General features: G+C 41.7%; 1 protein-coding gene across 3 annotated transcripts in view; it reads right to left on the reverse strand.

The window, feature by feature from the left end:
* The window catches only part of FSHR (follicle stimulating hormone receptor), a 307547-nt gene that overhangs the window by 107743 nt on the left and 177505 nt on the right, over positions 1-22299 (reverse strand). For 2 of the 3 annotated variants that reach the window (XM_073672099.1, XM_073672097.1), the window contains exons 4-5: positions 15252-15326; positions 495-566 (exon numbers count right to left, since the gene is read on the reverse strand). In XM_073672099.1, the coding sequence (XP_073528200.1) occupies positions 495-566; positions 15252-15326 (147 nt within the window). The remainder of the gene's footprint in view (positions 1-494; positions 567-15251; positions 15327-22299) is intronic. The other variant, XM_073672098.1, reaches the window with a different exon arrangement.

Consider the following 22299-nt stretch of genomic DNA (forward strand, 5'->3'; position numbering starts at 1 on the left):
AAGACTTGTTTCTTTTCTATGGGGTTAATTTGACTATTGTTGCATTTTAACAACAATTGATCCTATATCGATTCTTGAAATCACATGACTAAAGAATCGCTTGACCTGTGATGTTAAAAATGCAAGACAAGTACTAAAACACAACTATAAAATAAAAAACACTAAAATGGCAGAAAAAAAGCATGTGACAACCTTGACATTTTAATGTTTCTGGGTTTCTTTATTAACAGAAAACACTGATAGAAAGTTTGTGGAGGTAGCCTTATAGGCTTCTTGCTTATAATTAGCCCTTATCTTTTTAACTTATATTCAAAATTCTCTCCATGAAGCTTCTGTTTCTTAGCCGATACACCACATTTATCTGTTCTCGCCTGCTGTCAGTTCTAAATATTAGCTTTTTATTATTTGATGGAATACACCTTATTAATACTATGTCACGCAACGTTCCAATTTCTAAAGTTATAAAAGATTTATTAAAAGTGCTAAAAACTTACAGAAATACATTTTCCAGAGACTGTATCCTGGAAACGGCAGGAATAAAATGTATCCCGGTGTTGTATATGAACCTAAAGCAAGAGATACAATTCCAAAATTAAGTTTCATATGATTCCTCTTAGTCACGAGTCTCTAAGCTTAATTCAGCCTAGAATACAATTACGCTTTATTAACCGTATCCCAATGATTAGGCATTATAGGGTTACAGAACTTAGTGTATTACAGGATATATACGCAGGGAAGCTGCTAATAAAATGCCCTGAATTCTCTTCTGTAATAGGGAGTATTAAAATTTGGATTCCGAAATACCCGAGTTGTTATAATTACAGTATCCGTGGGACGGCTGTTAAATTCACAATGCTACCGACTAAATAATTCCCCGCGTGACAGCATTATGAGAATATATATTTTATACTTTGTATTTCCAACATGATAATATGTTTGCACTCCTTTTGGAGACGTAGGCTCTGTATGAATTATTTAAGGACTAAAAAGCAGAGAAGGCTTGTGGCTTGTGAGGGGTTTTTTTTGTTCCTTAAGAAACAATTAAGCCTTTTGCAGTCAGCATGGAGTTCATATTCTTCAGGCACAGAACTATTAAACTTAAAATACTAATATTAGTCCATTGTAACAATGGGGCTTTTATAAAATACCGGCAAAATGTGCCAGGTGCTTAATTGTCGGCATAACATTTTCCATATTCTTCATTGTTCGGCTGTAATTTCAAAGATTGATATTTTAACGCATACAGTATTAAAGGTAGGAAAGTAATTGGTGCATATAGCGATGCCGATAGGTATGTAGTCTAATGATGAGGTGCAAATTCTTGGCATTTTTCACGTTATATTTTTTTCTTGAAATTGAATTATTAAAATTATCATTTCATTGCTCTAAAAATAGTATGTCATTACACCACCATACAGAGTAAATTAAAGGCAAAATATAGAGTCCACATAATAAAGATTTATTATGTCTACACGATACATTAAAGTTAATTTCCTCCTGGGCTGTCTGTTTTAGTGCAGGGCAGCTTCAGGACACTATTAACCTGAAGATAACCTGCAGGTTAACAGCGTTTTATTTACATGACAGGTTCCCTTTTGAGATAAATTTGGAGAAAAAAATACTATTAATAATTAGCTCTCCTTGGGTTCTTTGTCTTACTATATACCTTTAATAGATGCTGTCCGAAAATCTACTGCGTCTGACCCACCCATACAAATGCACACTCTGAATGGGTAAGCGTTAGTGATGAGCAGGCACTAAAATGCTCGGGTGCTCGAAGTTCGGGTCGAGCACATTGGAATACTCGGGTGCTCGACCCGAGCAACGAGTCCAATGTAAGTCTATGGGAAACTCGAGCATTTTTCTGGTGGTCCCCCCCAGCGGTCTGCAGAAGGTCAAAAATTGCCCAAATCGATGGGAACGGTGCTCAATTAAACATCAGGCAGGCAGAATATATAGGCAGACAGGCAGGCAGGGTATATAGAAGGGTGCATGAAAACATAGCAGGGCACTTGGAACACACTAGTGCCCTCCGATTTTCATGCACCCGTCTCTTTAAAAAAGCCGGCCCGCAATTCATCAGCGGCATACACCGGTACCCGACAATTTAGAACAGAAAGAATAGAGCATCACACATAGATTAGATAGATAGAAACATGTCAGTCACATATATAATAAGTACAGTGATAGTGTTGATTACTGTACTTGTCATTTAGTGTTAAAATAAAGGATTTATTGAAAAAAAATTGGCGTGGGGTTCGCCGTAATTTTAGTCTCTAGCCGAGGTTAAGCAGACGGCTGGGGCAGATGTTTGAAGCCTGGGAAGGGGTAATACCCACAGAGCTTCCCAGTCTACTAATTTCAGCCCCCAGCTGAATACCTAGCCTTTACTAGCTATTAAAATGGGGGACCCCAAAAAAAAATGACGTGGGGTCCCCCCTATTTTAATAGCTAGCAAAGGCTAGGCAGACAGCTGGGGGCTGATATTAATAGCCCAGGAAGGGTGCCATGAATATTGGCCCCCTCCCAGGCTAGAAACACCAGCTGTCAGCCGCCCCAGAAATGGCGCATCCATAGGCGCATTCAATGAACTCAGCTCACCTCATGCACGTCACTGACAGCGTGGGAGAATTCTCCTGCGCTTGCAATGAGCGCAGGAGAATTCTCTCACGCTCACCGCATGCGCAGGAGAATTCTCCCACGCTCACCGCATGCGCAGGAGAATTCTCCCACACTGTCAGTGACGTGCATGAGGTGAGCTGAGTTAATTGGACATGAACTCGGCTCATCTGGATGCCGTCACAGCAAGACACTGAGGAGCGCAAGCATGCCTGCGCTTCTCAGTGTCTGCAGCATGGCTAGCTGGATGGCAGCTTTCTGCTGCGATCCAGCCTGTCATGTGAATGTAGCAGAGCTGGAGAAGTCCTGGGAACCATGGAAAGGTAAGGATGAGGTTGGTTTATTATTTTATTTTTATTGCAGGAGATCATTGGCTTCAGCTGGAATGGGCGTGATGGTAAGTATGGTTTAATTTAGAACATTAAAGAATTGTGTGTTTATTTCAATTAAAGGACTTTATTCAGGGTGTTTGTTTTTTTTTTTAACTTTGACTATGGGGTTGGTAATGGGGGTGTCTTATAGACGCCTCTCCAATACTAACCTGGGCTTGATGTCAGCTGTCATTATAAGCTGACATCAACCCCAGCCCTATTACCCCACTGCCACCGCTACAGGGCAGTGGGAAGAGCGAAGCTAAGTGCCACAATTGGCGCATCCTATGAATGCGCCATTTCTAGGGCGGCTGACGGCTGGTGTTTCTAGCCTGGGAGGGGGCCAATATTAATGGCACCCTTCCTGGGCTATCAATATCAGCCCCCAGCTGTCTGCCTAGCCTTTGCTAGCTATTAAAATAGGGGGGACCCCACATCATTTTTTTGGGGGGTCCCCCATTTTAATAGCTGGTAAAGGCTAGGTATTCAGCTGGGGGCTGATATTAGTAGCCTGGGAAGCTCCGTGGGTATTACCCCCTTCCCAGGCTTTAAACATCTGCCTCAGCCGTCTGCTTAACCTCCGCTAGAGACTAAAATTACGGCGAACCCCACGCCATTTTTTTTTTAATAAATCCTTTATTTTAACACTAAATGACAAGTACAGTAACCAACACTGTCACTCTACTTAGTATATATGTGACTGACATGTTTATATATATCTAATCTATGTGTGATGCTCTATTCTTTCTGTTCTAAATTGTCGGGTACCGATGTATGCCGCTGAAGAATTGCCGGCCGGCTTTTTTAAGGAGATGGGTGCATGAAAACACTATTATATTTTTTTTAATAAGTCCTTTATTTTAACACTAAATAACAAGTACAGTAACCAACACTGTCACTGTACTTATTATATATGTGACTGACATGTTTCTATCTATCTAATCTATGCGTGATGCTCTATTCTTTCTGTTCTAAATTGTCGGGTACCGGTGTATGCCGCTGATGAATTGCTGGCTTTTCATGTTTCACTGTAAGCACTGTTCCCATCGATTTGGGCAATCACTGTAATGCCACAACCACCATGGCTCTAATATTACAGTGAGTGGCAGACAATCCTTGCATGATTGGTTCTCTAAATAGCGCCAAACATGCAGGACGGGGACCCGAGTTTCCGCCCGAGCATCTCGAAAGTACTCGGCGAGCTCCGAGCATCTCGAGTACTGAGATGCTCGGGCGAGTACCGTGCAGCGGCGAGCATGCTCGCTCATCACTAGTAAGCGTGCATGTGCTGTGAATATGGAGAAAAAAACATGGGCAAAGATATCTCATATTCCTTGAGAACAAAAGACTAGAGATGAGCAAATATATTCATATCAAATCGAATTTTTGTAAACCAAATCTCAAACATTTCAGAATCTGAAATTTTTGGGACTCGATATGCAAGAATTCAGCAAAAGGTGGCCATACTACTAAAATTTTCTGTCTTCTTTTGAGGACCGGGTAGGGCTTAAAATAATTATACTCACCTTTCCTAGTAATCCTGATGTAGCTCTCCGATCCTCTTTGGATCTTCCAGTGTTCCTTTCCTTCACTGAGTCCTGTAATTGACTTTGCGCAATCAAATATTGGATGACTCGCATCATTGACGTTAATGACATTTTCTGCCCTACATGTTGGATGGAGTACATGTTGGATAGAGTTAAAAGGCTTCCATACATAAGATAGTTGGCCATGGTCCCACCAGAATAGGCAGGTTTGGATGACTTTTGCTTCCTAAAGCACAACTTAAAGTGCCACTAATCTAAGTTCCCTGAACCTTGTATCATACTTACCAGCCACCATCTTTATCTGTTATCGGCACCATTCGGATCAGTCTTCTGCACGTTGTGACCTGCCAGATCGCTCCAGTATTTGCTGGGTGAGCTGGAATTCATAACTCGATTTAAGTCTATGAGAGCCAGAATGAGATTCTCATAGACTTATATTGAGAGCTTGTGACCGTTGTTTATGACTTCCGGTCAGTCAGAAATTGTGGTCACAAGATGGCAGAATAGGACCAGAGCGGCACTGAGAACAGCTGAAGACAGCTAGTAAGGATAATACTAGGCTCAGGGAACTTAGATTAGTGGCACAACTACGGCACTGAAATAAAAAAAAATGCTGAAGAAGTGGTTTACATTTTTGCTATCATAATTTCTTCATAATAGCAATTATTAAAAGAAATACCAAAGAAATACCATAGTCTGCAGGAGCAATCGGCAGTAAAAAAAGTAAAAAATGTCTACAATAACATGCACATAGGGCTACTGTGGCTGATATTTAGGGGTAAGGATGATATCAGATTTTCTTTGAAGATTCCATGAAAAAAGCTTTAGGACAGACTTTATTGATCTCCCAAGAAGGGATTTAACCCCATTTTTGACAATAAATGTATTAGTTATATTTTGAGCCGTAATACAACAGTGTGCATGAGTTCTCACTGACATAGTAGGCGAGAGGTTGCCGTTGTCCAAAATTTTTAAATTAGAAATCTGCAGCAGATCCATCTAGTTCATCTTTTATAATTGACTTTTCTCTCTTTAAGTAGGTGGAAGTGCCTGGACCATATCTACTGACACTGCACTTCTCATATCGCTGCTCACCCTTAAACGTCTTTTGTTATTAACAAGAAATGCAAAGTGGTTTAAATTCCTAGCACTGTCATGTCGAATACCAAGAACATTAATCTGATTTAATAATTATTTGCTATCCCTGTGCCAAGTTGGCTTGGGTTTTTCGACTATTTTTGGAAACAAGTAGTTGCAGCTTACACTGAGAAGAATCTGCTGTGTACAGCAACTGCCTGTGGAAAGTGTGCCTTGAATTTTATGTTTTTTATTATTAATATTTTTCATTCGGAGACCTCTGGCACAGAATTTACCACTGAAATTATTGGGAGCAAGTAATGTGTTATAAGAAAACAATAACAATGATAAAAACGCAATAATAATAGTATCCAGCACTACATAGTTCACGCAATGCTGCCTGCTCATCTTCTCTGCTGCCTTCGATAGGTAACTGCTTTCTCCTTACAGAAACTGCAATCATTTATTAAACAGCAACCCTGATTTTTTTTGATTTTTTTAATAAACCGTGTGCTTCTTGTAAAGATACGCTCATACGCTATTGTTTCTTAAGGTAATGATCCTCAAACTGCTTAATCTGATCTACGAGCAATCAATGATCATATAATGTTATACAGACCCTGATACATATAAAAATGATTAAACCATATCATTGGCCTCACTGGTTAGCGTACTAGCTGTTTTAAAATGGGTCTATAATTTATATTTGGGAGATTTACCAAGGAAAATGCACTAAAATTCTAATTATATGTGTGCCCCCCCCCAAAAAAAAAACAAAAAACTGGCATACATAGCTTGTACCAGATTTATTATGCTTAAGGATATGTTCACATATTGCATTGTTTCTGCACTTTTTTTGGCAGGCAAAACATGCTTTCTTGGCAGTAAAGAAGCAGCTTACAAAAAGCAGGTTTTGCTGCGCTTTTTGCTGTGTTTTTGCTGCGTTTTTCTGGATCTGAAAGTTCAACTTTGCTTAAATCACAGAAGCATGAACAATGCAAGGTGTTAGGTCACCAATGCAAGACATAGGTGAAACCATAACACCATATTCCGAACAAAAAAATTCATATGAGTCCATGAAAAAATACACAATTACAAATATAACAGCAGGAGTAGTTGAATTGGTCAGGAATAGTTTACCTAAGACATTAGCAGAGCATTGAGTTTGTAGGACACTGTTTACTTTCACAATTTGGTCAGCTCTTGAGTTGGTCAGGTATTGTTCAATTCCATACCTTGGTCGACCAATGTTTACTTTACACATATCACTAATTTAATTAAATTGTACTAATCCTAACTGCCATTCTCAGGTGAGGAGACCAAGATATTATGATTTAAACTTGAGAAAATCACAAAAATAAATCACATCCTGCTGTACCTGCTTTTTTCACTAAAAACGCAGAAAAACATTCTTTGCACTTACTCATTGCTTTCTATGGGTGAAAAACACTGAAAAAAACGCTGAAAGAAGTGACATGCAGAATTATCAAAAACACAGCAATTTTCCAAATCAGTCAGGAAAAAAAACAATAAGGGTGGAAAATATTTCTGCAATCTCATAGCTTTTGCTGGTACTGTAAAATGCAGCTATTAATTTGCATAAAAAAGCAGCAAAAACGCAACACGTGAATATAGCCTAAATGTTCCCATACACCAAGATACCAAATGCTTATTCTGCCAACAGATATCTCTTTTGATTCCCCCATACACATGAACACTTTGCTTCATATGTTTTCAATGAGAAGATTAGAGAAAGGTGATGACAGATGTGCCTGGCAGAAAATTAAGTCCTACGGGGACAACTTAAGCTGCTGACCCTTCTCTCCCATTACACCATCTGTTTGACCAATCTCCAATCTGACTGCTATCCATGATTCCACCAATTTTAATCTAATATATATTAGGGGCATTTAGACACTTTAGGTCCAATTCATCAAAGCTTTCACAGAAGAATTCTGGAGTAAAAACTCTGAAAAGTCACAACATTTTGCAACTTTTGCCATTTTTACGCCAATTTCTCCAAGCTTTGCCATAATGGGTGGAGAAGGGGCATGATGGCGATGTGACAGGGTGTGATGCCACGACTCGTGTAATTCGTGATGAGCTTTGGCGTTCCATACTCCCGAAATCTCACACAGTCTCTAACTGAAATTAAATTGCTGGTGTAGAGCAGAGAGGCGCACGCCACTTATTAGATGCTCCAGATTTGTAAAGAGGCATGCACCTGTTTTTGAATCAGGAATGTCTGACTGCAGCACCACACCTCTCATCAAGACCATCGAGATCTATGCCGGTTGTGAAGACCCGGGGTCTTCCGTGGACGTAATGCTACTCAGACAACACAGGGTGAGGGTAAAACAGAGTGGCAATACTTTATTGAACCACAAAGAGGACAATAAACACACAAAACAGTCCCAGCAAATACCCAAGATGGTACAACATTACACAGTCTCACTCTTCCTTCTCCGCCCGCCTGGGATAGAACAGCCGCGACTTTGGAGACTTTCAGGGCCGACTACCTCAACCAGTGCCCCCCATTTCTTGCAGGCCCACACAGAGAGGAGGTAGCGGCAAGCTTAGGAAGCTTGCAGTCCCTCAAGGTACAAGAACAGGAGACCCAAGGGTCCAAAACTGGCCTCGCCGAGAGTTTCCATGGGGCCAGGCGACCGGTGGGTCCATCCTGGCAATTCCAAATGTCTCCATAGCTTTTAGGCGACCGGTGGGTCCCTCCTGGAAACCCCAAAACAACATTTCCATGGGGCCAGGTGACTTCTTCATCCTCTCCTGGGCTCCCCAAAAGTATCCATGGTCTCTCTCATGGTTAATGAAGAAGATCTGTATCTTTCCAGTCAGGGACGATACCCTTAGGCCAGAATCATGTAGAATCCAAATCTGTGTATCTTTAAGTAAAATCCATGCTTCCAAGATGTCCTCTTGCTTCTCCTTGATTCTCTGTCTCAAGACTGAATCTGTCTCAGAAGCACATCTCCTTTCTGCTTCATTGAGCTCAAGTCTGACTCTTATAAAAACACATGTCCCTTCTGCTTCTCTGGGCTCAGCCCCCTGAAAGGCAGAACTGCTCTCTCCCTCCTCCCCCAAAGCTTAGTGTGTATATCACATGTCAGAGGTAAAGGTGCAGGGCTCACCTATCATTTTTTGAGATAATCTATTCACATAGTTGTTCCAGAATCAAAGAGAAAATAACATTCAGGGTTATACAAATAGTAGTCTGTGCTAATCAACTAAAGAAGAACATAGATTAAAGAGTCAACATAAAAATAAAGGAATGCTGCTCTTGCCATCAGAAAGGCATGATTAAGATTTTACTCTGCATCCTCACACCAGTGTTGGTGAATTTGTCCCTTTATATGCCTTTATAGACAGTATACAGAAAAGTGGTGTAATCTAAAGAAAAGGGTGTTTGACTTAAAGGGGTTGTCTCAAGATCTTCAGTTTGATTGACAATTTAGACCATCCTTGCACTGCAGGCTAAAACTAAACTTAGCAGCATCTGAGGAGCACAGTGACATTGAAGCTCTTAAGGATTGGTAGCTATCATTGCACTTCAGTGCTTACAAACTCTACTGGAAAGAGCTTGTGAGCATAGCACATGTTTGTACTACACTGCAATGGTGGCTAATAACCTAGGCAATGAGACATAAGCAATAAAATTAAAAATTAAGAATGGAGTGAATTTTGAATAACATGGATTTGTGCACACAAAGTCTTTTTCAGGTGGGTAGGCTCTGTAACCCACCCAAAAAAGCAATAAATTAATGATAAAAGCAATGAACATATGCACTGCAAATGTGGCACCCCAGGGGTCTGGTTACCATAGTAATAGAAATATTACTTCTGAGAGCAGGTGGGAGGTTTCTCTGGTCAGGAGCCCTAAGCATGCAACACCGCCCGCCCAGACCTGGGAGGGGAGGAATCTGCCCTTATAAACTGGGTCTGGGGCGGGATTAGTAGAGAGAGTCCCAGACAGAGACGCAGTCTGGTCTGGAGGACAGCAGACACAGGGAAAGGAAGAACCAGGAGCTCTGTAGGAGCAGGAGTGAGAGCCAGGGGCTGGAAGCCAGATAGCTCTCCCTGGCTGGAGACACTAATACCGGACACGGAGTCCGAGGCTGTGGGGACATCCAGGTCCAGCAGCAGAATCCAACCGGCAGGGGATTCCAGGTCCTCTGGCCATAGAAGCCTGGAGGCACGGTCACAAGCAAGGGACCAGCACAGCCGTCGTGGAGCGGAGGCTAACAGAAGGCCCCAAGTCACCGGCCATACGGGTGAGCACCACACGGTATACTCAGGGACGTGGGCTACTTCTACCCGCATACAGCAAGGTAGCCAGGAAAGAGTGCAGATAGACGGGGAGGCCTACAACGCCACCTGGCCAGGGGAGATCCTACTTGCTCACAGACTGACCAGGCCCCTACTGCTAACCAGTACTCCCGGGAGGGTCTGCCTTATAACACCAGTAAAGACCCTGAACTGCACTGCACGGACTCTGAGTTATTCCTGCTGCGCTCGTGCACCATCACTCCCATCATCCACACTAACTGCCCTGAGGCTGTACTCCTCCCGTGGGGAGTCATCCCATTCTTAGCTGCACACATAACACCGGCCTCAGCGGTCAGCCTTGCAGCGGTGGTCCCCACTGACCGCAATCCACGGGTGGCATAGTCGGACTATCATCATACCAATAACCCTGCCTCTGATTTGACCACCCTGGGCACGGACTGGGTCATCGCCACGAGGACTACAACCCCCAACGATCCGGCTCCGGGTATTCCCTGCACAACACAGGCCCAGGGGGCGCGTCACAATGAAAGAACGACTTGCTGTTCATATGTTCAGACTTTTGAGCTTCTTTTAACTGCTTTATGCTTGTAAAGACAAGAAGCGGTTTAAAGAAGTGACCTGACCATTCTTCTGATGGCCTCCACTTGGAAGCCGCTCACTATTTTGTACATACAAGTGCAAAAAAAATTTGACGAAAAAAGACAACGAAAAAAAGTTTAACTCCTTTAAATGCCATTGTCATTAGTGACAGGGAGCAGTCCCTCTGTCAGCCCATCGGCAGCCCGAAGCATGATTAAGAATACAAATGGATTGTTGTGACAACCAAAGGCCACCTAGCCATAGGTCTGCTATACACCACAACCAAAGCAGGAAAATTCACAGCACACTCTTAGCTTAGGTGATGCAGAATAATTTTATTATTGTCTGTGAAACTGAAAAATAGAAAGGGATGGAGGAATAAGCGACTAATTTGCATGACGTTTCGACCCTTCCAGGGTCTTAACCATTATGCCATTGACTGTTCATTCCCATGGAGGCAGAATGTCTTGCGCATGTGCAAGATTTGCACAGAGGTGGCAGTGACATCACTCTTACAAATCATGTCCATCACGACCATAGAAGCGTTTTTACGTGATGAGAAGGAGGATTAGTCTAGGTAAATTTTACATTTATTCGGTAATCGCTAAGCAGCAAAAGGGTCTTGTTAGAATGCAAGAAAAAAGTGCAATACAGACATGGTGGCAATTTAGGAGGGTTGGCAGGTTCCCTTTAAGAGATTAATACAGAGATAAGTGATTAAATGTTACCTTCCTGCAGTCACCACTAGGTGGAGCCACTGATAGCTCTCTGATCATTCTTAAGGCTACATTTAGTGATACTGCTCATAAACTGTAGCACCATTAGGTGCTGCTCAGATTTCTACAGCCTCACATATGACAACATTCTGTTTTTCTAACATTCTTCAATAAAGTGTGTTGACACCGCTCCAAGAAGCGAGCATATGTTTTAGCTTGTGCCCAGATTAAACTTGGCTAGAGGCAATGTTGGGCTACATCTGTCCCCCAAGAAAATATTTATTATAGACACTGACAGAGTCCACAAAGAAAATGTGTGCACGATACAACAGATGCCAAGAGATATTTTTGCATTTGTAGGATGCCAGAGATGGAGAATCAGGTTGCTATTTTTGCTGATGTATACAATGAATAAGCCAATGTTGTATGACAATATTTGTCTGTATATGTGATGCTCCTGTCTGCAAACATTCCTACCAGACATCTTAATTTATACCTGCCTGCCAGTACGGTTTATTAGCATATGATTTACCAAGAAATATGGAAAGATTGCAGAATGAGACAACAGTGAATTTCCTAGGACTCGCTGACAATGGGAGCGCTCTATGATTTTGACAGTAGAGCTGTATGTAAATGTGCATTTCAAAGCCCAAAAATGTGAACCTATCAGATTAAACAATGAAAAATAAAAAAGTTTTCGCTGTCAGCATCAAAATCCTCTGCATCCAATTGCACTATTTGCCTTGAGTCAGGCTCACAGCTTTATTTTTCTCAGATATTATATAAAAAAATATATGGATATTTAAAATTTTATTTATTTTAATTTTCAAGACAAACTTGTGGTAGTAGTAGCTACATCAGGGCCCAATGGTTTAATAAGGTCATTGTCCACATAAGGGGGTGCATTAAAAAAGTAAACATTTTTTTCCGCCCTTTTCCTTGAAGCTCCAGCTCCTCCATTCTGGTTGTCCTGCCAGTCTTATTGTAGTGTCCCAAAGTGACGACATTGGCAACTGAAGCCAAATAGTGACAACAGCACTAACATGCCCACAGTGCCACCGTCTCTAGTGATTAACAATGAGCGGATCTGATGAGATTTGAATTCACCAAATCTTGCAGGTTTTACCCGGAAATTAAATTTGCTGAAAATGTATTTGAATGTACCTTACTACTGTTTGCTCAGGGGTCTGGAGAGGCCCTAGGCTATAATACATGGAAAATATAGAAAAAAAATACTCACATTGCTCACCTCCACTGTTCATTGTTCTCCCTACGGTCCTCAGCTATTTTCTTACTGCCGCCGCTCACTACATGCTTTCATTAGGTTGTGCCTTCCTAGGCCTAGTTATGGATGAAAGTTTTTGCATGCACAGAGACATGTTGGGCCCAATCTTGTACTTTAGGTCAGTAAGAAGATGTGCCGAGGACCTAAAGGACCTAAGAGCAAGCAGAGGAAGTGGCTGGACAGGTGAGCAGTGAGATGAGTTTTTATTATTTTTTTTTTTTTTTTTTTTTTTTTTGCTGGTCCTGACATAATGAAATGGCAGCCGGACAATATTTTACTGAATTTGCTAGGAGCAAATTACAAAAAAATCCGCATTCTGTAAACTAAATTTTTTTGTAAAACTCAAGTGGAGTTCTGTACAACTCGAGTTGTGACTGATCGGCATTTCATGACTTGCTGAATGGCTGGAAGAACCAGCGAGGGGTGGTTCTGGAGCAGCAAGGAAATTATTTTATGCTATTTTATGATTTTAATGCTACCCCTGATTTATATTTATTTAAAAAAATATATATTGGACAACCCATTAAAGGGACTTTCCTGGCTGAGAAGATATTTCTACAGTTACTCTGCGTGATTGCTGATTACCGAATCCTGACAGTGAACAATAGTCACACTGTTAAGATTCCCCTCCATTGTCAGCTTTGGCGGAATGTGATTTGCATACCTGAAGTCATGTGCTGACTAGTTTTTTTTTCCTGCCCCTTGTAATGTTCTATTAAAAGAAGAGTATGAGAAGCTTGTCGACCCATGACTGCAACCATACAAATCGCATTCTTGCAGTCAAATAATGAATAGTTGAGCTGACAATAGAGGGAGTCTACACATTGTCAGGATCTGGCAATCTTCAGGAATGTAGAGTGATTGCAGAAATGTATATTTAGCCTTAAAAATACTTTTAAGGTTGGAAACACCAAACATAAAGTTATCAAAATTTAAGCTAACAATGGATCCAGATGTTCCCATCTGTCAAAACTTAGAATGTACTTTTTTATAGATGTGGTGGAGACTTCCATAGTCTAAGACTTCAAACATAAAAGAAAAAAATATATAAAAAAATGTAAAAATCCCCCTCTTAAAGGAAAATATTCCTACCCTATCCACAGATGAAAAAGCATACTACTATAAAGCTATGTAGGAAAGGTAAAAAAATACAACCTAACTACCACTAAAACCTAAAGCCACCTATACATTAGATACTGTAGCCAAATGTTCAACTGACAGCTCAACTGAAAGTTACTTCTCCTGGCTCCACCTATGCATGCAAGCTTGGTTCAGTCAAGTGTACAAGTTTATTTTAGTAGGAATAGGGAAAAAAGCTTCTACCTGCCACTAGTAGTGAATTCTGGTATAAATCACTTTGAAAAATTGTAAATTTCTTGCACAATGTGGAGTTGCAAAATAAATGTGTGACTTTTATTGTTGTCACACCAGTTTCTCCCACCTTAGGCAAAATGGGCAGAGCTGGGCTCTGATGGGGGTGTGACGCAACAACTTATATTAAGAGGCAGATAAAACACTAGGGAGAAAGTAGCGCAAATAGGGTCTTATCCGACAAACAATAAAATTATTTATATCAGATTATGTTAACCTGATCCATGATATTATGTGTTTTAAGTCGATGTTTTTTGAGGTTTATTATTCAACACGTTTCAAAGTGTCAAGCACTTCTTCAGGAAACAACCACTGGTGGTTGACACTTTGAAACGCGTTGAATAAAAATACTTAAGTTTAATAATATTCTGTGAATTGATGTCTTTAATAATCGGCAGAGTAGGGAGTATCCATAAACTTCTTCAGATCTTCATTTTAATAAATCAGGAGTGTCTGACTCCAACACACCCTTCATCAAGAATGAATAACTCCGGTCTTGATTAATCAGGGGCCTTTATCTCCAGCAGGAAATCCAATATGCATTGTACCGACATAGATGAGATTGTTATCTTATCCTGATGAAATTATCAAGTCCAAGTGATTTTGATCTTATGAGTATGACCAAGTTTAGATTATCCTGCAATGGCTGCTAGTTATATTCTACTATCCAGTGATAACCTATAAGGATTTAGATGATTATTACTGGCATTTAATAAAAGTAGGGGTGGACTTACCATTGGTGCAACCTATGAAGTCATGGAGGGGTATAAGAGGTAAGGGGGCCGACTTTCCCCTCTAAAGCAGGTGGAATTGTTCATTAGGATGAACTATTGGACTGCAAAGGGCCCATATATGTGTCCATCAGTGAGTAAAAGTAGCAGTAAATAAAAATATGAATTTATGGTCTAATAACTTTATAATTAAAAACTCAGAATTATACCTTTTTTTTCTTTAATGTGTTTTTTTCACGAAGATGGAAAGTGCTTTTACTTTTTATACATCGTATTTAATAACATTCAAGAAATTCTGAAAGATGACAAAGTGTGTCAAAGAGTCCATAGGCCAATACTTGAGACTGTCTCGAGAGCTGTGCATGGAGAATAGGGTCAATAAGCATCAGTGTAATTATAATGATTTACCGTGGGGAGGGGGTCGGCTGTGGATTGGATTACATTCATTTACATTCTTTCCAAATGTCATAGACATTATCGGTTAATATCCCCAGTGCTTGAACTTTTACTACTGTTATTATAAGAAAAGATTTTCTTTCATGTGCCCTCAGCTTCTTAGCAGCGACTGGTCATTTATTATCATTGCAAATATTTAATTTGTGTCTGTGAGGGGCTAATAAGAATTAGTACATCAAATAGAAAATTGGTCTTACAGATATTTCAGCATTGGCAGATTCCAGAAAGCATCTCGATCAATGTATTCAAGACTGTTTGCTTTTTCAATTCTTCTAAAAAGAAAATGAGAGACATTGATATGCATTTTAGATATATATCATCTTCAAATTCCCTACAATATTGATATAAACATCCTTCATCTTGTGATGGTCAACTTGTTTTCATAATCCACAAACACCTCCATAGGATCATGCATGAACTTCCTGCAGATCTGATGGATCTCTTCACTGATTTTAGCACTGAACATTGAGCACTGCACATAGTAATGTTTGCTTTAATACTTTAGCAGTTTTTAGAGTTCTGCATCAGGCAGTTTTCATGCAATAAACTTGAGGAAAGCCAAATTATTTTTAAAGGTAACCTGTCATGTCCAATAACGCTATTGACCTGCAGATATAAGGTTAATCAGGTTAAAAGTATTATAAAGGTGCCTGGCAGTTGTACTGCACCCTGGAGAAAATTAACTTTATTTTCCTGGAAGCTGCCAGCTTTCAGTCATGCAGGCACATAGCTGCTAGAGTCATCACTCACAGCACTGTGAGCGGCAGTTGTAAGCATGCGCTGGCACATTGACTGACAACCGGCTCTAAACTGATTCACTGCTGAGCCGGCTGTCATTCAGTGCCGTGGTGCACTAACAGCCGCCACTCGCAGTACAGTGAGCAGTGACTGTAGCTGCACTGGCACGCCTGTATGACTGAAAACCAGCTGGGAGAAATAAAGGTAATTTTCTTCCACGAGTCGCACTTTCAGTAAGGCGGCTGGGCACTTTCATAATGCTATTAACTTGCAGATTTATACTATATCTGCCGGTTGATTGCGTTGCTGGACGTATAAGATTCCCTTTAAAGTGATACTATTCTGAACAAGTAGATAATGTACAGTGGATGTAGCAACAGACAATGTGGTCAAGTTGCAGTTAAATATCGCCTGTTACTATAGAAATTCAGATGATAAACTGAAATCCAACCTTGCGCACCTCTATTAATTCAGGAGTTTCTTTGGGGGTTGGACGGTTCTTATATCAACTGACCACTCATTCTAAAACTGAATCCATCCATTATTTAAAAATTACACCAGGATAGTGGCTTGTTGTCTATAGGAGTGTAACTTTTAAGGGGTTATACCTTGCAATACATTTATCACCTACCTGCAGAATAAGTGATAATTGTTTGATGGCTAGGAGCCCCTCTGGTGAAATCCTACACATATCACTAGAACAAGGGCCCTAAGGCATCAATGCTGTTGTGTAGGTGTAGTAGTGGGGAAGGATGTAGCTTCCTTGTGGCACTGAACGAGTTAAAATAGAGTGTTCCCAGTAGTTGGATCTCTCTGAGCTGCAGTTAGGTCCAGTTAAGGGGTTATCTGTGATAATCAAGCCAGAGGAGAGGGGAACCTAGTGCCATGATCGAGCATAGAATGTGTATAAAGCTTTGTTTCTGATATGTTTCCTTGTGGGCTGTAGTATTGGTAACTATCCATAAGATGCCACTGTCCCGGGTGCAGATGCCTGGTTGAGTCTGCCAGCAATATTGCAGACAGTGAAGGGGTTAATGGTGTGTGATGACAGCCCACAGAGGGTGGGCACATTGGGAAAATCTCTGCTTAGTTTCCAGAAGCAGGAAGTGATGAGTCAGTGAGAGTTTGGACAGGGAACTGTGCGGGCAGCCTGAATATAGTGGCTGCTAGGGTAGACGTGAGCCCCATACCCCAAACAGTAGGATCACCAGAGTGAAGATTCCCTACACTTGAGTCTCCTTAGCCAGCCGGAGAAACTCAGCAGAGGTATTGAGGACCCGGGGGCACATTCTGTCTGCAGGCTGCAGAAGAAGCAAGGACTCAAGGCTTGGATGTGGGAAGCTCTAGGATCCAGATATACTGGATCCACTGGTGAGGAAGATTCTCTAGGGCTAGAGAATAGAGCAACAGAGATGCTTCACTTAAAGAGGGAGCCAGGGCTGAAGTTGCATCAAGGACCTGTGGGAAAGATGACAACCCGTTGGGCCTTATCCATTATATCTGCCTGTAAATATATATATAATTATATAATATGTAATATACATATTCCTCTTCCCCAAGTAAAGTCTCAGTTATGGTTAAGAACCTCGTGTCCTCTGAATTTATTGCTGCCCTGGTCCCAGAAGAGAAATGCATGGAGACAGCAGCGACCGGATGGTCCAAAGTAAGTGGAGAGCACCACATACATTGCAGCACATCAGAGAGAGGACACACATTGTCTGTAGGGTGCCAGAGCGAGCAGGGGCCACAGCTTGCCCACGACTACCTTGCTGGGGCACCTTACATAGGGAGGTGTTTAAATTGAATCCTGCCACTCAATTCACTTTAATCTCACCAATCAAAACAGCTGAACTCTGTCCTTGAATGTTTTCAGTCAGTACCATAGACTTTGCGGACCTTGATGACCTCCATTTTAGTTATCATGTATAAATGATAAATGTTTTTCATTGGATGACGCTTTTACGTTCTGGAACCTGAGGCTTTTTGTTATGCACAAAATGTCTGCCAAAAATAGTTTAATATAAGTTAAATGAATGATCCATTGGGCTTTCCTATTTACTAGGATGTGGGATATTAACGTTTATACTATAGTTTGTGTGAATCAATGTTATGTTCTGCTACCAAAGCCAAGGAAAGAGAGGAGATCTGTCCCTATTATAAGACTCAGCTGAATCCCTACGATGCAACAGGGAACCTGATCCTGCGATCAGACCTGCTAAAGTCCTAATCTAGTCTGTACGAAGACCTATAGATGTGGGGAGGGAATCCCTACAAGTACTAAGGACTGGGAGGAATATGGGACACCTCCTAACAGAAATAGTAGCAGACAGACGAACAAACAAAATAGATAGAACATAGAGGTCCGTAGACCAAGCAAACTAACAGAGCTAGATACAAAGCACAGGCTAGCTAGAAAGTAGATATATAATGAAGTCCAGCAAAGCCAGAAGGGCGGAGCAGGATTAAATAGGCCAACAAGGTCATGTGACCAGCAAAGGAAAAAAAACCTAACAGCAAGGTTCTAACAGTACCCCCCCTTCTAAGAGGATCCTCCGGATCCCCTAGGACCAGGCTTATCAGGAAATCTCCTGTGAAACGCTCTGATAAGTCTGGACGCGGAAACATCATCTGACCTCACCCAAGAGTTATCCTCGGGTCCGAAACCTTTCCAGGCCACAAGATACTGCAAACTACCTCTATACCGTCTAGAGTCAAGGATGCGAGAAATTTCATATTCCCCGTCCTCCACCACCGGAGGAACAGAGGCAGAGGCGTCACCATCCGACACAACAGCTTTTTTTAACAGAGAGACATGAAAGACCGGATTAATTCTCCAGGAGGTAGGAACCTCCAACCTAACAGCAGATTGGTTGACAACCTGAAGCACCTTAAAGGGCCCTACAAACTTGGGACCCAATTTCTTAGAAGGAATCCTCAACCGCAGATTCCTAGAGGACAACCAAACCATGTCACCAACAGCGAACAAAACCTCCTGTCGTTTCCTATCAAAGTAGTCTTTAGATTTTCTGTTGGCCTCCTGAAGATTACCACGCACATCCGTCCAAACTCTTTCCAAATCACCGGAAAAATTCTCCTCCTCAGGCACGGCAGATCCCAACTTGGAGAACGACCCAAACGACGGATGTCTCCCAGAACAACAAAAAAAAGGCGAACAACCAGCAGAAGAAGATGTATGATTGTTCAGAGCAAATTCGGCAAGTGGCAGAAACTCAGACCACCCCTCTTGATTGTCTGCCACAAAACAACGCAAGAACTGCTCAACATCCTGGTTTTTCCTTTCTGTCTGGCCATTAGATTCAGGATGATATCCGGACGAAAACGACAAATGAATTCCCAACCTGTCACAAAAGGCACGCCAAAAACGAGCCACGAACTGAGGACCCCTATCAGAAACAATGTCAGTAGGAACGCCATGAAGTCTGACAATTTCCTTGACAAAGGCCTTAGCGAGAGTTTTAGCGCAGGGCAGTTTGACGAAGGGAACCAAGTGACACATCTTGCTAAAACGGTCCACGACCACCCAGATGACAGTAAAACCCTCAGAGGGGGGAAGGTCAGTTATAAAGTCCATAGCCAAATGTGTCCAAGGAGCACTGGGAACCTCCAAAGGACAAAGCAACCCCGCAGCAGGAGTATGTGAGGACTTAGATCTAGCACATATAGTACATTGGCGCACCCACTTAATGACTTCCTTCTGCCATCCAGGCCACCAAAAACTGCGACCCACCAGTCTCTTGGTCTCAGAGATTCCGGGATGACCTGCCAACCGAGATTCGTGACACTCAACAAACAAATCTCTCCTAAAGGTCCCAGGCACAAACAACCTCCCATGAGGAGTGTTAGATGGGGCATTCTCCTGAGCTTTAAGAATCTCATCTTCCAAAACGGAGTCTAAAGCAGCTATCACAACACCTTCTTGTAAAATGTTTTCCTCTTTCTCAGCACCGACTATGGGAGAAAAACTGCGAGACAAGGCATCCGCCTTAACATTCTTAGTACCAGGGATGTAAGTAACGGAGAAATTAAACCGCGAGAAAAACAGTGCCCACCTAGCCTGACGGGCATTCAGGCGCTTGGCAGCATCAAGATATATCAGATTTTTATGATCCGTAAGAACCTGAACGGGAATTTCCGCACCTTCCAAGAAGTGGCGCCAGTGTTCAAATGCGAGTTTAATAGCCAATAATTCCCGATTACCAATATCGTAATTCAATTCAGTCTCCGAAAATTTGTTTGAAAAAAAGGCACAGGGATGTAATCCATCCCCGTTATCCTGAGACAATACTGCGCCAACCCCCACAGAGGAAGCATCAACCTCAACCAAAAACGGCCTAGTAACATCAGGCTGCATAAGGATGGGAGCAGAGGTGAACCTCTCCTTGAGATACACAAAAGCTTCAATGGCCTCAGAAGACCACTGAACCGCATCAGCACCTTTCCTGGTGAGATCAGTCAGAGGTTTGACAATACTAGAAAATTTTTTTATGAACTTTCTATAGTAATTGGCGAAACCCAAAAACCTCTGTATCGATTTCAAACCAATAGGCCTAGGCCATTCCTGCACAGCCTGAACCTTAACCGGATCCATCTCAAAACCTTTGCTGGAGATAATGTAGCCCAAAAAACTAATTCTCTGTACAGCGAACTCACATTTCTCCAGCTTAGCAAAAAGCGAATTGTCCATTAATAACTGTAATACCTCACGCACGCTCCGCCAATGAGACTCCAGATGTGGCGAATAAATCAAAATGTCATCCAAATACACAACCACATTTTTACCGATCAAAGGTCTAAGGATGTCATTAATCAGATTCTGAAAAAATGCAGGAGCATTAGTAAGACCAAAAGGCATAACCAGATTCTCAAAATGACCCACAGGAGTGTTAAAAGCAGTCTTCCATTCATCACCCTCCTTCATGCGCAACAGATTGTATGCCCCCTTAAGGTCAATTTTAGAGAACCACTTGGCCCCCAATAACTGGTTAAACAGATCAGGAATCAATGGCAGTGGGTAAGGATTGCGTACCGTAATTTTGTTAATCTCACGAAAATCCAGACAAGGACGTAAACCGCCGTCCTTTTTTTTTACAAAAAAAAATCCAACCGCCACAGGAGACTTAGAGGGCCTAATGTGACCGGCGGCCAAGCTTGTCTGTATGTATTCCTCCAAAGCCTTCCTCTCAGGAATAGTAAGGTTAAATAAACGACTCTTAGGAAGAGTCGCTCCAGGGACAAATTCAATAGAACAATCATAGTCTCTATGGGGAGGCAAAACCTGCGATTCCTTCTCAGAAAAAACTCTCCAAAAATCCTGAATAGGAACAGGCAATTCTCCCCTATCCAAAGCTGCAATACGCCCGTTACAACACTTGTCATAACATTTATGGCTCCAGGATTTAATTTCACTGGTAGACCAATCCAGTACAGGATTGTGAAATTTTAACCAGGGCAAACCCAATATTACTGGAGAAGGCAAGTTATTCAACACTACCAAATCCAATTTCTCATGGTGAACACCATTAATAGTGAGAGGAAATTCACTGACCTTGAGAGTAATATTCTTCAAAGGGGAGCCATCCACAGAAACCACAGCAATGGGGGATGACAAAGGTTCAGGTTTTAAATTGAGTTTTTCCACGAATCCCCCATCAATTACATTCAGTGTAGACCCGCAATCAACAAACACCCGAAATTCCATTAATTTTTCCTGAGCAATCGTGGAAGCAGCTAAAAATATACCCTTGGAATTTAAACAGGCAATACGGGCGTGACTGACCATTTTTTTTTCTTTCTTCATACGAAGCTCACAGCCTTTAATCAAATGACCAGATTTTCCGCAATAGAAACACAAGCCTTGCGAAAAACGACGGTCTTTTTCTTGAGAGCGAGGTGCCACCGATCCAATCTCCATCGGTTCACCACTGTTAGTACACACATTATCATAACCAGAAACTGACATAGCAGAGGATTTGCTCTCATTAACCCTAGCACGCAGTCTTCTATCCACCCGTATAGCTAATTGCATAGCCTGTTGCAAATCTTCAGGTGTAGGATAAGCAATTAGCAGGTCTTTAACCCTTTCACTGAGCCCAGCAAGAAATAGACTTTTCAGAGCAGAATCGTTCCACCCTGTTTGAGTGGACCAACGACGAAAATGTGTACAATATTTTTCCACATTACCCGATCCTTGTTTTAGACGTCTCAACTCAGTCTCAGCTGATGCGACACGGTCAGGATCATCATATAATAGTCCCAAAGCAGAAAAAAAACTATCCACTGATCTGAAGCATGAATCACTAGGTTGCAAAGAAAAGGCCCACTCCTGAGGCTCTTTGCGCAAAAGTGACATTATGAACCCTACGCGCTGGGATTCATCCCCAGAGGACTTAGGTCTCAAACGAAAATACAATAAGCAAGCATTTTTAAATGAAAAAAATTCTCGGTGTTCACCAAAAAACAAATCCGGCAAACATACCTTAGGCTCCA

This window comes from Phyllobates terribilis, unplaced genomic scaffold (assembly GCF_046119375.1).
Source record: "Phyllobates terribilis strain yellow unplaced genomic scaffold, ASM4611937v1 Scaffold_3__8_contigs__length_932513732, whole genome shotgun sequence".
NCBI classification, from domain to species: domain Eukaryota; kingdom Metazoa; phylum Chordata; class Amphibia; order Anura; family Dendrobatidae; genus Phyllobates; species Phyllobates terribilis.